Below are 14,614 nucleotides of genomic sequence, written 5' to 3' on the forward strand. Positions count from 1 at the left end.
AGTCTGTGTGTGACTCACGCACATTACCCCAAATATTAAAAAATTATATAAACGCAGTTAAAAGCTTCTTATAGTGTTTATAAAAAAAAGAAAATCAGTAAAATTATAAAATCATTAATCAGCATGAAAAACACTAGTGATTTAATTACCTAATGATTTAATTAGAATATAGATCACCTTCTAAAAGCAATCTATTTATTACTTTTCTTTCTTTGAAATCAAAGAACTCTGATTTCATGCTGCATTGTTGCAACAACAGAAAGAAAACTATAGTAATATAAACAAAGTTCCAAGTGCCCAACCAAAAGTAACACTATTCACTATAATGGTGAGTATTTAAAAAAAAAAAAAAATAATAAAAAAAAAAACCTTTTCAGGAAAATCAATATTAATTTATGAAGTCAGCTTATGTGATGTTCTCTCAAATATTTCAGTTGTATTGAAAATTCAACATTCAAGATGACTTTTTAAAATTATTTTTTTTTTCAAATGATTAATCATGATTTTGAGCTCACAACACTTGAAATCTTAAGTTTATGCATTTTGATAGTAAATAACTTAAATGAACCTATTTTTAAGTAATAGGTCCAAAATGCAAAATTTTAAGTAATGTTTAGTCAACATTACTTGATTGTATAAGTAAAGACAGCATTAGGGTTTACAGTGGAGAGTCTGGTTCCAGCATATACTAGTTCCTCCATTTTCTGTGAGAAGCTTAGAAGTGGAGATGCTGGAGAGAGGTATAAGGTGTCTGGTGAGCGGGGCTGTGGCTCTGGTGTTTCCAGTGGCTGAAATATGTTGTTCTGGCTTCCCTGGCTGTTTACCAGAAAGTCGTACTTCGGCGCTGAGTCTTGGAGCTGTTGTAGTACGTCACGGTCTGTCTGTGATGAGCTCTGTGGGCAGGGCTCAGCCGGGATGGTGTCAATGAGCAGCGCTTGTTGTGGCTGTGTGGCGTTGTCAGTGTCCTTGTGGGATGTGTCGACCACATGACGACTCTGAAGCGGATTTGAAGTCCTGTGGTCACTCATATACTTTGTCCGGGTGTGTGTGTTATTCATGTTGGGTGGACTGGCACAGTTCACTGAAGGATGACGGAGTGAAAAGTAGATGTTGTCCTTTAGCACTCTTGCACCAAGTTTGTTTGGGTGGAGGCCATCAAGTTTAAACAGCTGTCTCAAGTCAAGTCAAGGCGAGCTTTATTGTCATTCTGCTACATGTGTGGACATATAGTGGAACAAGATGTCGTGTCTCACAGGACCACGGTGCGACATACTAGTTAAGCATAATATAAACATACAACAGTACACGAATAAGAAAAGCAATTACAGACTTATACAATGGTTAACCATCTGACTATACATATACTATAAATACTATAATAAATAGTTGACTACACATACAAAACTGAGACAACAAAAACTTTACATAAGTACTGTACATGCCGTTTGTTTATAGAAAGCGTCTAATGTACATAAGGCTGTACTCACATGTGTGTGTTACTACAGGTGGTTTGTATAGCCCACTTACCTGTGTGTAACACACTCAGAATTGCACTTTAAAGGATTGTCAGCTGTTTTAATGAGTTGGGGGGAGGAGGCTGAGGTTTTCATGGTTTCAGAGGAGGACAGGGAAAAACTGGTAAAATCAGTTTGTGCAGCAAGTAGATTCCAGAAGAGGCTGAAAAGGCATTTTCTTTCTCGTCTGTTGAAAGTAGGCAGCTGTGTTTTCGTCTCCGGAATGTGAACTGCTGGCAGTGCCAGGAAAAGAGTCTCCTTTTTCGTAGTATTATTCCAGTTACGAAAAGTTTTTAATTTAGTGTTTGTGCCAAAAATGTGTTTAAGCACTGTGCTGATCTGCTGAGGTTAAAATCTTAGAAAAATCTGAAGAAAGTATATAAACAGGGAGCAAAAGCGCGGAGCAGTAAGCAAGAGCGTCCGAACAGTAGCAAAGCCCCATAGTTTAACATGGTTATTTTAATGGTTTGGACTGCATGAGGCGGAAAGTGACGTCACTGCCACGTTTTGTATTTAAAATTTCTGAGGACGAAAAATAGATACAATGTATATTTAAATGGCACAAACGGGCACAAATCGAGCACAAACGAATGGCATCATTTTGGAATTATTTAGATTGTATGGGGTGGAGAGTGACTTCACAGTTCATAAAAAGTTTTGTTTGCATTATATTTAAGCAGAGGTCATAGTTACAGGATTTTTTAACAGCACATAATTGGCACAAATCAAGCACAAATTGTCATTTTAGACGAACTGGGGTGGAGAGCGAGGCCACAGCTCCCAAAAATATTTTGGTATTATCTGTGGAAGGAAAACAGATAGAGTTCGTTTTAACGGAACAAACAGGCACAAACCGAGCACAAACCAACTGCACCGGTTTGGAGCGATTGAGGCAACATGGGGTGGAAAATTACGTCACACGGTCAATAAAAAATATGTTTAATATCTCGAACACCACACTAGCACAAACGTTATTTTTTTGCGGCACAAATCAGCGCAAACGAAAGCCATAGTTTTCTTTTTATGGGGTGCCACCAACTTCATGGAGGCAGAGGTCATTTAATTCATTATTTAATTCATTATCTACTCAAGCAATTAAAGGAAAAAGTTAAGAGTCGGTTTAATTATGGGTACTTTTTATTTTTTAATCACTTACATTTCTAATGGCAAAAAGGTACAAAAATTTCACATTTTTGGTTTTGCTAGTATTTTTTCTGAAGAAAGTTCAACGGTGATGTAAGGCAAAATATTAAATGTCATGAACGAATATTTACTGAGAAATCCACTATTTTGTTTGACGATGTTTACTTGGTTTTGTTATTAACAGTATGAATATTTCTGCTAATAACAGCAGTCACAATGTGTTTGTTCATTTAGACCAGATGAGAACTGGGCTGCATTTCCCAGAAGCATAATTGGTGGCAATAGTTCTACCATCTGCTTACGATTCTTTTAGAAAACGCAGCACTCAATGCATGAAAATACTAATTTCCTGGATAAATCGGACAATGGAAATTTCAGTGAAACTTAAGGTGTTCGACCTGTGTACGAAAATTTCCCAGGCAACGTGTGCCGAGTCCGTACACGTCCATACACTCGAGATGCACTGAGATTTTCGGATATAGGACATTTGTGATTGCACACACTCGTGTTCAGAGGTTTCCAGTATAACGGCCATATTTGTATAACCATAGTTTTACAACAAAAACACTTGTTTTTAACTATAATAACCTATAATAATGTTTATAATAAACTATAATAATGTTATTATGTATCATGATTAACTGTCATAAGGTGCGAGCACTGTTTTTTTGGGTGTTTATCGGTTAAAAATGAATCAACCAGTCATTTTTAAATCTGTATATAGGCAAATTTAAATGAATCCAAATTGAATGAATCTAAATGAGTCTTTTGATTAACAGAATCACACGATTTGACTGAGATTAATAAAAATCCACATTCGCGGGTAGTGTTGTATCTCGAAGTGTGCTGTAGTTTGGTAACCGAGGTAATGAGAACAGTAATACCACGCACGGACATTTCAGGCCTCGCATTTGGAGCTGAATCACCCAAGATTCCGAATTCTTTACGCCCGTGAATCGAATCGTTTTGGAATCGACTCTGAGCATCACTGTTCTTACTCCTCCCTCGCGACTCACTGCAGCAGTGTTTGTGCGCGCGCTGACGGTGTCCGGTAAGATTATAGAACCTGCAGCCATCACGGGACTAGTGAAAAACATAGCAAAACATAAAAACTGTGGGTCATCCAGGTAATCACACAGTATTAAGAATCAAGTGTATGTAACTTTTGAACAATTTTATAAATTATATATTTTCATTTTTAAATTCAGTTTAATTTTTTATAAATTCAGTAAGTATCTTTTATATCTGTAAAAACTGCCTATTCAGGACAGTACTAAAAAATAGCATGCAATGTTCATGATCCCACTTTGGTTAAAATGATTGCATGTTCTGCTAGGGGTGTGTCAATATATGAGCATAACAGTATCATCTGTAGCTTCTGAAGGGCAGAATAAAATGGAAAAAATGGCATGGTTCTGTTGGTGTAGAGTGTGTGTGACTGTCTGAGATGGAGCGGCAATCAATGCCCTGACTTTGCAGTGTACATTGCAAGTGTATTATTGTGCTTGTTTTTGATAAGTGTATTTTTTATTGTTTCTTTTTAAAAATTATATTATTGTTTAATTAGTTTAATGATTTACTTGAACTGTGTTATATGTCTGTGTTTGCAAAATCATTTTTTCAATCTAAATGATTAGTTAAATGTAGCAGTCCTGTTGCATTTGCTGAATAATATTTGCAGTCCTGTTAAATGTTTGCAGTCCTTCATTTGCTGAAAAAAAATAAGAGTTTTGTTGATACTTTGCTGTGTTTGTGGCTTTCTTTACAAGTTTATATGTTTGTGGCTTTCTTTACAGCATATGACGCATTTCTGTGTAGAAGGACAGTAGAATTTAAAATATATTAAGTGAACGGTAATTTACAGTCGTTTACTGAGATATATGATCGTCAGTTTACGGAGATTTAACTGCTTGTACCCTGGATTTTGCGGGGGATTTACTTCTTGTGCTCAGGACGACACGTGACCCAGATAGCACACGTACGTCTGCAAGATGTCTGTTAAAGATCTCTTGATCTGGAAAGCATCCGCTGTGTACAAACGTCTGGCAGACATCTGTAAGATGTCAGTTTTACATACATTCTAAATCATAAACATCTTAAAGACATCTAATAGATGTCTATTTGACATCTAATAGGAAACGTCCAATAGACGTATTGCAGATGAGCAAACTACGTCTTGCAGATGTCTTACAGATGTAAATGCAGACGTCAAATAGACGTCTCTGAGATGTACGTGTGCTATCAGGGGAATTTACCGGTGAGTGCGTCAACATTTCCGTCTGTGTCCGGGGTTTATCGCGTTAGTGAGCGGACTGGAAAACTGCCGCGCACAAAAAAGTCCGTTTCTCTCCGTGTCAAGGAATCAGAAACGCCAGTGCACATACACGGAAACTGCCGGGAACGAGCCGTTTACTGGTTTGTGCGCCGACGTGAACAGTCCGAAACGCGCATTTTCATACAGTGCTGGTTTCTAAAAGTGCTTGGTTCCTCCCAGGAATTTTTGTGGTCTAAAAGACACTTAATACTCGATGCCATTAAAATTGATGTGATGGAAATAACACTATGACAACAAAATTGAACTAAATTGAACTGAACAATGACACTATTCTGTGGAGCTGTTTTAAAGCTGGATGTAATTAATTTAATATTTAATTAACTTTACACTAACATTGAACTGAGCCGACACTGAACTGACTTGAGCTATATTAGGACACTCTTGTCTTTTTAGAGTGACTTTACCACAGAATTTGTCTTGAAAACAGGTCAGCATTAACAATGTTATTTTCCTGTTTATTGTATGCTATTTTATAAAGAAATAAAATGTGACTTGACTTGCTTATCTTTAATTGAACCTTGTGAGCGCGTTTTAGAGTTATTTCCTTTGAAAATTTGCTAAATACCCAACAATGAGTGTTTAGTCTTGCTTAACTTCCGCCCAGATACGAATGACGTCACTGGCTAGAACCCCATTCTGGTTTTGGCAGTTTTTGCGTTCAGACGTTAATGAAGTAACGATGTAAACATCAGTAAAAAAAATCACAGTTTTTAAATAACGATTATGGGTGTCAAGATTTCTGCTCTGCTTTGTGTTTTTCTTTTTTATTTGTCTTTGCCTTCACTGCGAGCAGGTAAATTATTAAGTTGCTTTGGTCAGAGAATGAAAGTGATAGCAACACGTTTCCTGATGATGACCATGATAACCATGTGTTTACCGCTTTCTTCGTCTCCTTCTTAAACATTTACACTTAAGTTAACAGCTATTTAATACATATTTTATTGCTTTTCACTGCAGAGAAACACTCGCTTTATTATATTTACACGGCTTTGTCCAAATCTGTCGATCTGCCGGGCATCTATCAATTCACTGCTATGGGTCTGCTAGACGACATGCAGATTGGCTATTACAATAGTGTGGAACAGAAGATTCCCAAACAGACCTGGATGAAAGAGAAAATGCAGGAGGATTACTGGGAAAAAGGCACCCAGTCCAGAAAGAGTAAAGAACAGTGGTTTAATGTGAATGTCGACATTCTGATGAAACGCATGGGACACAGTGAATCGGGTGAGGAACATTCAGACAGATTGACCTGGATCATTTGATTTGTATTATTACTGTCTTACAAATATTTTCTGTTAATTTCAGCTGTCCATGTTCTTCAGTGGAGAACTGGTTGTGAAATTGAGAAACAGGGAGATGAAGTGAAGTTTTCTACAGGCATCAGTGAGTATGGCTATGACGGAGAAAACTTTCTGTCTTTTGATATTAAAGAGTCTCAGTGGATTGCCTCAGTTGATGCAGCTCGACCAGCCAAGAGAAAATGGGACAATGTGCCAATCCTAAACCAGTACACCAAAGGATACCTGGAGAAAGAGTGTGTGGACTGGCTCAACAAATTCAGAGAATATGGAGACAAGGAGCTCAGACACAACTGTGAGTAAATGTGTTTTTGTTTGTTTAATTACAGCTGTCATCAGGTTTGGATCTAGACAATTTAAAAAAAAAAAAAAAAAAGATGGCAGCAACAAAGCAATATCCATGCATAGTTCATGTGGATTTATGGCCTGATGTAAACGTTTATTATGTCCATGAATATAACAGTTGCATTTCGACAAAGCGATCATTTATTTTGTTAACAATTAAAAATAAACAACAAAATATAAATGTCTATCAGGGGTGGCCAACATCAGTCCTGGAGATCCAGTCCAACAGAGTTTTCCTGCAAACTTGATTCCAAGTTACCTGCCTGTAGCTCTCTAGTAATCTGTAGAATCTTTAGAATTCTGGGGAGTCAGATGGGGTGGAACTGACTGATGAAGAGATTCCTGTGTTTTCAGCTCCTGCAGATGTTCATACGTTTGCAGTAAGGTCTCTCAGACACAAAACCAAGCTGAAACTCACCTGTCTGGCCACCGGCTTCTGTCCCAGAGATGTGACGATGACCATTAGGAAATATTGCACATCTCTGCCTGAAGATTGGACTGGATCCACAGGAATCAGACCAAACCATGATGGAACCTTCCAGATTAAAAAGAGTGTGGAGATCGAGGAGGGTGAAATATCGGAATATGATTGTTTTGTCGCTCACAGTACCTTCAAAGAACCAATTATCAACAAATGGGGTAATTAAAGCTGTACACATAGAGAGAGAGAAACATCACCGAATACCAGAATAAAAATAATTTAAAATTCCATGAAATGCTACTTTTCACTTTTTTTGCTATTGATATTCTTAATCAAAACTACGTTTTGCATTTGTTTAGATGCTCCTCACTATGCCCGACTATCAGTGGCTGCCACAGGTTTGATTGCGGCAGGGGCTGTAGGTGTGTTTGTGCTGGTCGTTGTTCATTTAGTGGTTTGCATCTTAAAGGAGACAGGGATTATTGGTGAGTAGTAGCTGATTATGATGGTGCACACATTTTCAGTTTTGTGATGGAAAGGAATAATTCACTGTGGGGGTCTGATTGATTTGAGTCCCAGCTGAGCCTTTCTGTGTGATGGTTGCATGTTCTCCATGTTTTGGCATGAGTTTTAGATAAATGTGACCCTGGACCACAAAACCAGTCTTAAGTCGCTGGGGTATATTTGTAGCAATAGTCAAAAATACATTGTATGGGTCAAAATTATAGATTTTTCTTTTATTCCAAAAATCGTTAGAAAATTAATTAAAGATCATGTTCCATGAAAATATTTTGTAAATTTCCTACTGTAAATATATCAAAACTTAATTTTCGATTAGTAATATGCATTGCAAAGAACTTAATTTGGAAAACTTTAAAGGTGATTTTCTCAATATTTGGATTTTTTTTTTACCCTCAGATTCCATATACTGAAATAGTTGTATCTCTGCCAAATATTGTCCTATCTTAACAAACCATACATCGATGGAAATATTTATTTAGCTTTCTAGATGTATAAAGCTCAATTTTGAAAAACTGACACTTATGGCTGGTTTTGTGGTCCATGGTCACAAATGTTATTTATAGTAAAATAAAAATACTGCAGACTGCAGAGAGTATTCAAGATTTATGAAATCTGTCACAGACTCACCAGAACCTGAACGTTGGATTGCTACAATTCCTCCACAAGAATTCCTCCATTCTAATATTTAATAGTTAGATTATCTACAGAATGTACTTATATGGTTTAGCTATTGTTTTGATATTTACTATAGGCAAATTATAAGTAGGTTTGTACCAAATCACTGTTGACATTTCACTCTTTCTCCCACAGAAGAAGAGGTTTTGTGGTAAAACATCAGAATGCAGTGTGAGGAAGTGAACCACTGGCTATGTATTTAAAATATTGGGGCAAATGGAAACAGAGCAAGATGAAATTAAAGGCATAAAGATGTAACTTTGCCTCAGATATTGATGTTTTTATACCAAGTACTTAAAGGAAAATATTTTTTATGTGAAGAGAGCTGGTTTTCCAGACTTAATTCCTACCTCTAAAGAGCCAGACAGCAATCACTTACAGCTTTTTTAAATATTTTAAATCCGAGTGCCAATAAAAAAAGCAGAACATGACCTCATATCCTAATAATTATCCTGTATGCTCAAAGGATATTATTATTTTTTTTTTTTACATTAGTTGGTTCATTTTGTTCTGTCACACTGACCTCGTTTATATAATTATGATGAAAAATGAAAAATGATAATTGCAATCACTCTTTATGGTATTAATGGATGTTGGTGTGGGATCTATTTATTCTTAAATGCTGCTTCTTTGTACCATTTCTTTTTGTCATATCCAGCCACGACAGTTTTGCAATGAGTGATTGTATATTAAAAAAATGTCTGCAATGTCAAGGCTGGAAACACGGCATACAAACTATGACAGTGATCTCAGGTGCTTTATTTAATGTTAGAATGTCTAATGTATGTTTACATATTATTTTTGCGTGACCTTTATAGCCTTACTGAAAGTAAAAATTAATTTAATCATTTACCTCAGAATATGAACTCTGTGTTTACAAATTGCTTGGTGTTGAAATTGTATCAAAGATGGTACAGTATAATATCAGTGTCTGCTAATCTAATAATTAAATGTTCCTGAATGAGTTTTGATTTGCACTTGATTGATGAATACACACTACTGTATACTTGTTTGTAAACAATTTGAGAACAAATAAAACCAGCTGGCTAACAAACTTTACTATTAGGCAGAATAATTGTTTATTTTGAAAACTAATAAACATAAATTGATACTTGTTGTTTTTAAATGTAATAAACCACTCTGGCTGTGTGGTGACAGACATTTATTCATCTGTTTTAATCACATCATAACTTTTCTGTTCATAATGACAATGTAAATAATGACTTAATAATTGTAAAATAGTATGCAGTGAACATTTTTTGCCCTCAGTGTCTACGGTGGTTACGCCCTGAACCTATTCACTTCCAGGTACATCCAGGTTCTAGTCGTTTTTAAAAGCACCAAACCACTCAGGTTTGGTGCTTTTAAAATGATGGATGGATGACATCACTGGTTAAAACTTCATTTCATTTTAACCTCGCTGAAGGAACAATGTAAAGCTGATTGTTACTAAATGATAAAATTATAATTTTACAAACATTTTTTCTTCTCATTTCAGATCTTCATGTCTTTCAGACGAGAACTGGTTGTGAGGTTGATTTTTTCCAAAGGTGTTTATGAGTACGGCTATGATGGAGAAAACTTCATGTCTTTTGACAATAAAGAGTATCAGTGGGTCGCCTCAGTTGACGCAGCTCTACCAACCAAGAGAAAATGGGACAATGGAACAATCCTAAACCAATACTGTAAGAGTTACCTGGAGAAAGATTGTGTGGACTGGCTCAACAAATTCAGAGAATATGACGACTGGGAGCTCAGAAACAGCTGAGAGTAAATGTGTTTACTCATCATCAAAAAAAAAAAAGAGAGAACTTGTTTGATAAATTGATTCCTTTGTTTTCAGATCCTCCAGATGTTCATATAGTCGCAAAAAGGTCTAGGAGTGACAGATCCATGCAGAAACTCACCTGTCTTACCACTGGTGTCTACCCCAAAGACAGTAGGTTGTTCATTAGGAAATATCACACATCTTTGCCTGAAGATGAGGTTGAATCCACAGGAGTTCGACCAAACCATGATGGAAATTTCCAGCTGAGGAAGAGTGCAGGCATTGAGGAGGATGCAGAAGCTGAATATGATTGTTTTGTGACCGACAGAACCCTCAGAGAACCACTTATCATCAAATACTATAAATGAACCATATAAATCATAACAATGAGCCTTTAATTGCCTACACAGCCTAATAAGCAGTCAAGCACACACATAAAGCTTACCACAGCACACACAGCACACGTCAGGGAAAAACAGTAAGGGGGCTGCATTAACATTTTAATAATTACTAGTGCTTTCTTTGTTTTTGGCTTAAGTCGACGACACTGACTCGTCATCTCCACAGTACTGGATGCGCCTTTATGCATTTTTCATACGGATTACATAATTTGAGAATATTTATTTTCTATTTGAATTGGTTCATTTAAAAGTGGACATTTCACAGAGTTTCGAAGTTTCTCCCTCAAGTTCACAGAGACCGAGATGGCAGAAAAAACCCATCATTTTAAGTGCATTGTTTCGTTGTTATTGTGAGTGCACACACATAAACGTCTTTACAGATTCAAAAGTGTGTGGTATAACAGGGATAAAGACAACGTCTAAGAAAAAAAATTGCTTTTCCCTGCGCCCAAAGTGTATGACTGCAGGGAAATCCATATGTTTGTATTGAACATTTATCGAGCAACAGATTTTGTGGGAAAATAAACCATACAAGTCAATTATTTTTTAAAAAAATTGAATAAATGTATGAGGTGGCAAGGGGGGTAAAAGGCTTACAGTATTCATACAAATACTTTAGCTTTTTTTTATATATAATAATGTAATAATGTTTAAGTTAATACTTGTTCAAAACAATCAATTTAGCTAATCAACTATTTCCTGCTTATTTTGATTAATAAAATTATTTTTTTGTTCCAAAAATATACTGTCATTAAAATATGTAAATATAAAACATATATTTTAAAATACACAAACAAAATAATTTTAAAATATAAAGATTCTGAAAGCATTGAAGGAGATCCCATAATAATTGAATGTAGATTTACAGCAGTAACAACAAATTATATTTTATTATATGATATGATTAATAGCATGTTTTTAAATATGTCGGTTTCATTATAAACATGGTGATTATGATGGACACTCAACATAATATATGATATTTACCATCTGAATCTAACAATGTCATGTCAACAAATGGAAAAGTCAGCCTTCTGTTAATCACCATGTTAATAATGTGCCTTTTAGCCACAACAGGAGGGGCGCTTTTTACCCCAAATACCATACTTTTACAAATTCTTTAGTTATTTAAGTAATATGTCATTGTGGTTATGGATTTATAATTAGTTAGTTAGTCATGTGCCTCAACAAGTAAAGTCATAACATAATGATATCTTTGCAAATCATTAGCTAATGATTAATTAAAGCAGACAACTGGAAGTTGAAATGCATGGCTTCAACTCATTGAGGCACGTGACTAACTAACTAATTCTATATCCATAACCACAATGACATATTACTTAACAATTAGTTAATAGTTCTGTGCCTCAACAAGTAAAGTCACAACATCATGATATATTTGCAGATCATTAGCTAATGAGTAATTAGAGCATACAACTGGAAGTTGAAGTAAATAGCTTTAACCACTGTGGTAATTAACACATGAATTTACATCATTAGTTAATAAAATAAGTTATTAGGGAACTAATACATTATGACACGTTTAACTAATAACAATTTATTGGTTACTTACTCTGTGAATCATATAGAATGTTCATTAGTTGCTGATGTAGTAATCATTAATAAATGGTTTAGTTCTTCATGAATTATACATTAACTCGTGATTATCTGTGCATTAATTAAGCATGAATTAATGCATATTTGTGCACACATATTGTAAAGTGTTACCAAAATCGGAATATTGTTGTCCATGTAAACATACAGAGAAAGAACTGAATACTGATTCCTGTGTTTTCAGCTCCTCCAGATACTCGTGTTTCTGCAAGAGGGTCTACCTATGACAAAACCAAGCTGAAACTTACATGACTGGTCACAGACTTCTATCCCAAAGATGTGATAGTGATCATTAGGAAATATTGCACATTTCTGACTGAAAGTGAGACTGAATCCACAGGAGTTCGACCAAACCATGATGGAACCTTCCAGATGAAGACGAGTGTGGATATCAAGGAGGAGGAAAAAGCAGAATATGACTGTTTTGTGGCTCACAGAACTCTCAACAAACCAATTATCACTGCATGGGGTAATTAAAGCAGATACACATAAAAATCAATCAGTAATTTAAAAATCAATAATTTTATTTCGTCCTTAAAGACAATATTTCACAAATTAAATAAATAAACTTAGATACTGAAAAAGGTGTCGGCTGATGTCTTGCTTAATGTGCCTACCCTTTATACACGATTAACTCATGAAGGACACTTTTTACTAAATTAGATAACACAAGATAAACAAAATTACAAAAAACATTTCCCAAAATGTACGTACATAATTCCAAACTTGCATGATAACTTCAATGTTTAAACCAATACATTGACATTTTTTTAATAATGAGTCATATAATTATCACCTTGCATTTGTACATTTTCTTAAATTTGCAAAGTGAATTACAGAGATTTAATTCCTTATTACATATATTCCATGGGGGTGTCAAACTCAGTTCCTGGAGGGCCACAGCCCTGCACAGTTTAGTTCCAACCCTGCTACAACACACATACTATGTAGTTTTCAAGTAAGCCTAAATGACTTGATTAGCTGGATCAGGTGTGTTTAATTAGGGTTGAATCTAAACTGTGCAGGGCTGTGGCCCTCCAGCAACTGAGTTTGACAACTCTGGATTAACCCCTTTGACAGATATACACCTTTTTTTTTTTTTTTTTTTTTTTTACAATAGTTCTTGTCCTTAATTTTTTAAACATATACATTCCTCTTAGATTATACTGACTTTCTCTTATTTTGAACAGCCTGTGAATTTGATTTGGAAATAAATTATTATAAATTTTGTACATTATCTGTGCTGTATATAAATCAACTAAATCTACAAATTTTAAAGCATGTAACTTAATACATATTTTGTTTGTTGGTTCGTAATAATCAGCCCTTATAACAATCCTTATAGCTTTCTTTATATATCTATATATATATATATATATATATATTATTACACTACTGTAATAGAGTAAAGATTCAATATTTTACTGCATGTGCTTTTTTTTAAGCACAGAAATGGAAATACATCATTAAATGCATCATTTGCCTGCCACAAATCCAAACCGGTCTCATCATGAATCACTTTTCACAACCAGCCATTTTTTTTGTTTAATAATTTTGGTGTCATCCCTGTTTAACAGATTATCCTCACATACAGTAATAGAGATTCACTTTGACATTTCACTGTTTCTACAGCAGGTCAAGACAGCAGTGTGACTAGCTCTCAGCAGAACATAAGCCAAGTGGTAAATCTATTTTAATTGGAATACTAGTACTGTTTCTCCATTACATTCTGGCCTTATTACAAGAGGTGCTTTAGTTCATGTTTTTCAACAGCCTTGGTCAACTAAATTTAAAACATTATTTTTTTTTTCCTTGGAACCTACAATTTGAAGCATATGTGTACTTTATTCAGTATTCCATTTAAAAAGTTATATGCAAAATGACAATCCAATATGTAAAATAGCAGTTTATTTTTGTATTTAAAGGCACAATATGTAAGAATGTTGGATTAAAATATCTAAATAAATAAATACTAGAACTAGTGTTATATATTTTGTTGACTTGTGTACTTGCATTATCCCAAATGTTCCCAGGAATGTTTAAATCCAGAAATATAAGCAATTTAACTAGTGTACTGGACCGTGCCATTGTGTCTCCTGCCGATTACGTCATACACCCTCGATTTCTGGTTTAATTTAGTAGAAAACATGGAAACACCAAATACAATCTAATATGTTATGCATTTTATTAGACAGGTGATGAACGCACAGAGTAGCATTAAAACAGAACTTTAAATACACTCAAATATATCTATATGATAAAACAACATCCAGACGACACAAAGCACAGCTGCTGTTTCTTATTATTAATAATATTTTTGGTTATTATTGTTAACATTATATTATGTTCAACAGCTTACAGCTTGTAATTTATTCACTTTAAAGGGTCTAAAATAAGGAGAAGAGACTGGTTTTAGACTGGCTACAAACAGATGATTACATTACTTTAAATGAGTCTACACTCAAACATTACTGTTATAAACATGAGTCGAGTCCAAAAGTTTTCAAGTATAATTCATTTAAAGTAATGCTGTTTCATATAACATTATCTCTAGTAATAAATGTTAATGATCAAT

General features: G+C 34.9%; 2 protein-coding genes across 2 annotated transcripts; both read left to right on the forward strand.

The window, feature by feature from the left end:
• The first annotated feature begins 5,690 nt into the window (after positions 1–5,690).
• On the forward strand, positions 5,691–8,682 carry LOC127162901 (H-2 class I histocompatibility antigen, Q10 alpha chain-like). Its single transcript, XM_051105819.1, has 7 exons — positions 5,691–5,785; positions 5,950–6,219; positions 6,301–6,588; positions 6,993–7,277; positions 7,419–7,544; positions 8,203–8,248; positions 8,390–8,682. Exons 1-7 carry the CDS (start codon positions 5,716–5,718, stop codon positions 8,409–8,411), a joined length of 1,107 nt encoding a protein of 368 aa, XP_050961776.1. The 5' UTR covers positions 5,691–5,715; the 3' UTR covers positions 8,412–8,682.
• A 1,078-nt stretch (positions 8,683–9,760) lies between these two features.
• On the forward strand, positions 9,761–10,392 carry LOC127162764 (BOLA class I histocompatibility antigen, alpha chain BL3-7-like). Its single transcript, XM_051105614.1, has 2 exons — positions 9,761–10,019; positions 10,100–10,392. The coding sequence occupies exons 1-2, from the start codon at positions 9,761–9,763 to the stop codon at positions 10,390–10,392; spliced, it is 552 nt and encodes a 183-aa protein (XP_050961571.1).
• The last annotated feature ends 4,222 nt before the right edge of the window (positions 10,393–14,614 follow it).

Source organism: Labeo rohita, chromosome 3 (genome assembly GCF_022985175.1).
Source record: "Labeo rohita strain BAU-BD-2019 chromosome 3, IGBB_LRoh.1.0, whole genome shotgun sequence".
Lineage (NCBI taxonomy): Eukaryota > Metazoa > Chordata > Actinopteri > Cypriniformes > Cyprinidae > Labeo > Labeo rohita.

Bases quoted from the DNA above. Each gene is read 5' to 3' on its own strand.
- LOC127162764 (XM_051105614.1), top strand. From the start codon at position 9,761: ATGTCTTTCAGACGAGAACTGGTTGTGAGGTTGATTTTTTCCAAAGGT. The intron at 10,020-10,099 runs GCTGAGAGTAAA...CTTTGTTTTCAG, and splicing joins CGACTGGGAGCTCAGAAACA to ATCCTCCAGATGTTCATATA.
- LOC127162901 (XM_051105819.1), top strand. From the start codon at position 5,716: ATGGGTGTCAAGATTTCTGCTCTGCTTTGTGTTTTTCTTTTTTATTTG. The intron at 5,786-5,949 runs GTAAATTATTAA...TTTTCACTGCAG, and splicing joins TTTGCCTTCACTGCGAGCAG to AGAAACACTCGCTTTATTAT. The intron at 7,278-7,418 runs GTAATTAAAGCT...GCATTTGTTTAG, and splicing joins ACCAATTATCAACAAATGGG to ATGCTCCTCACTATGCCCGA.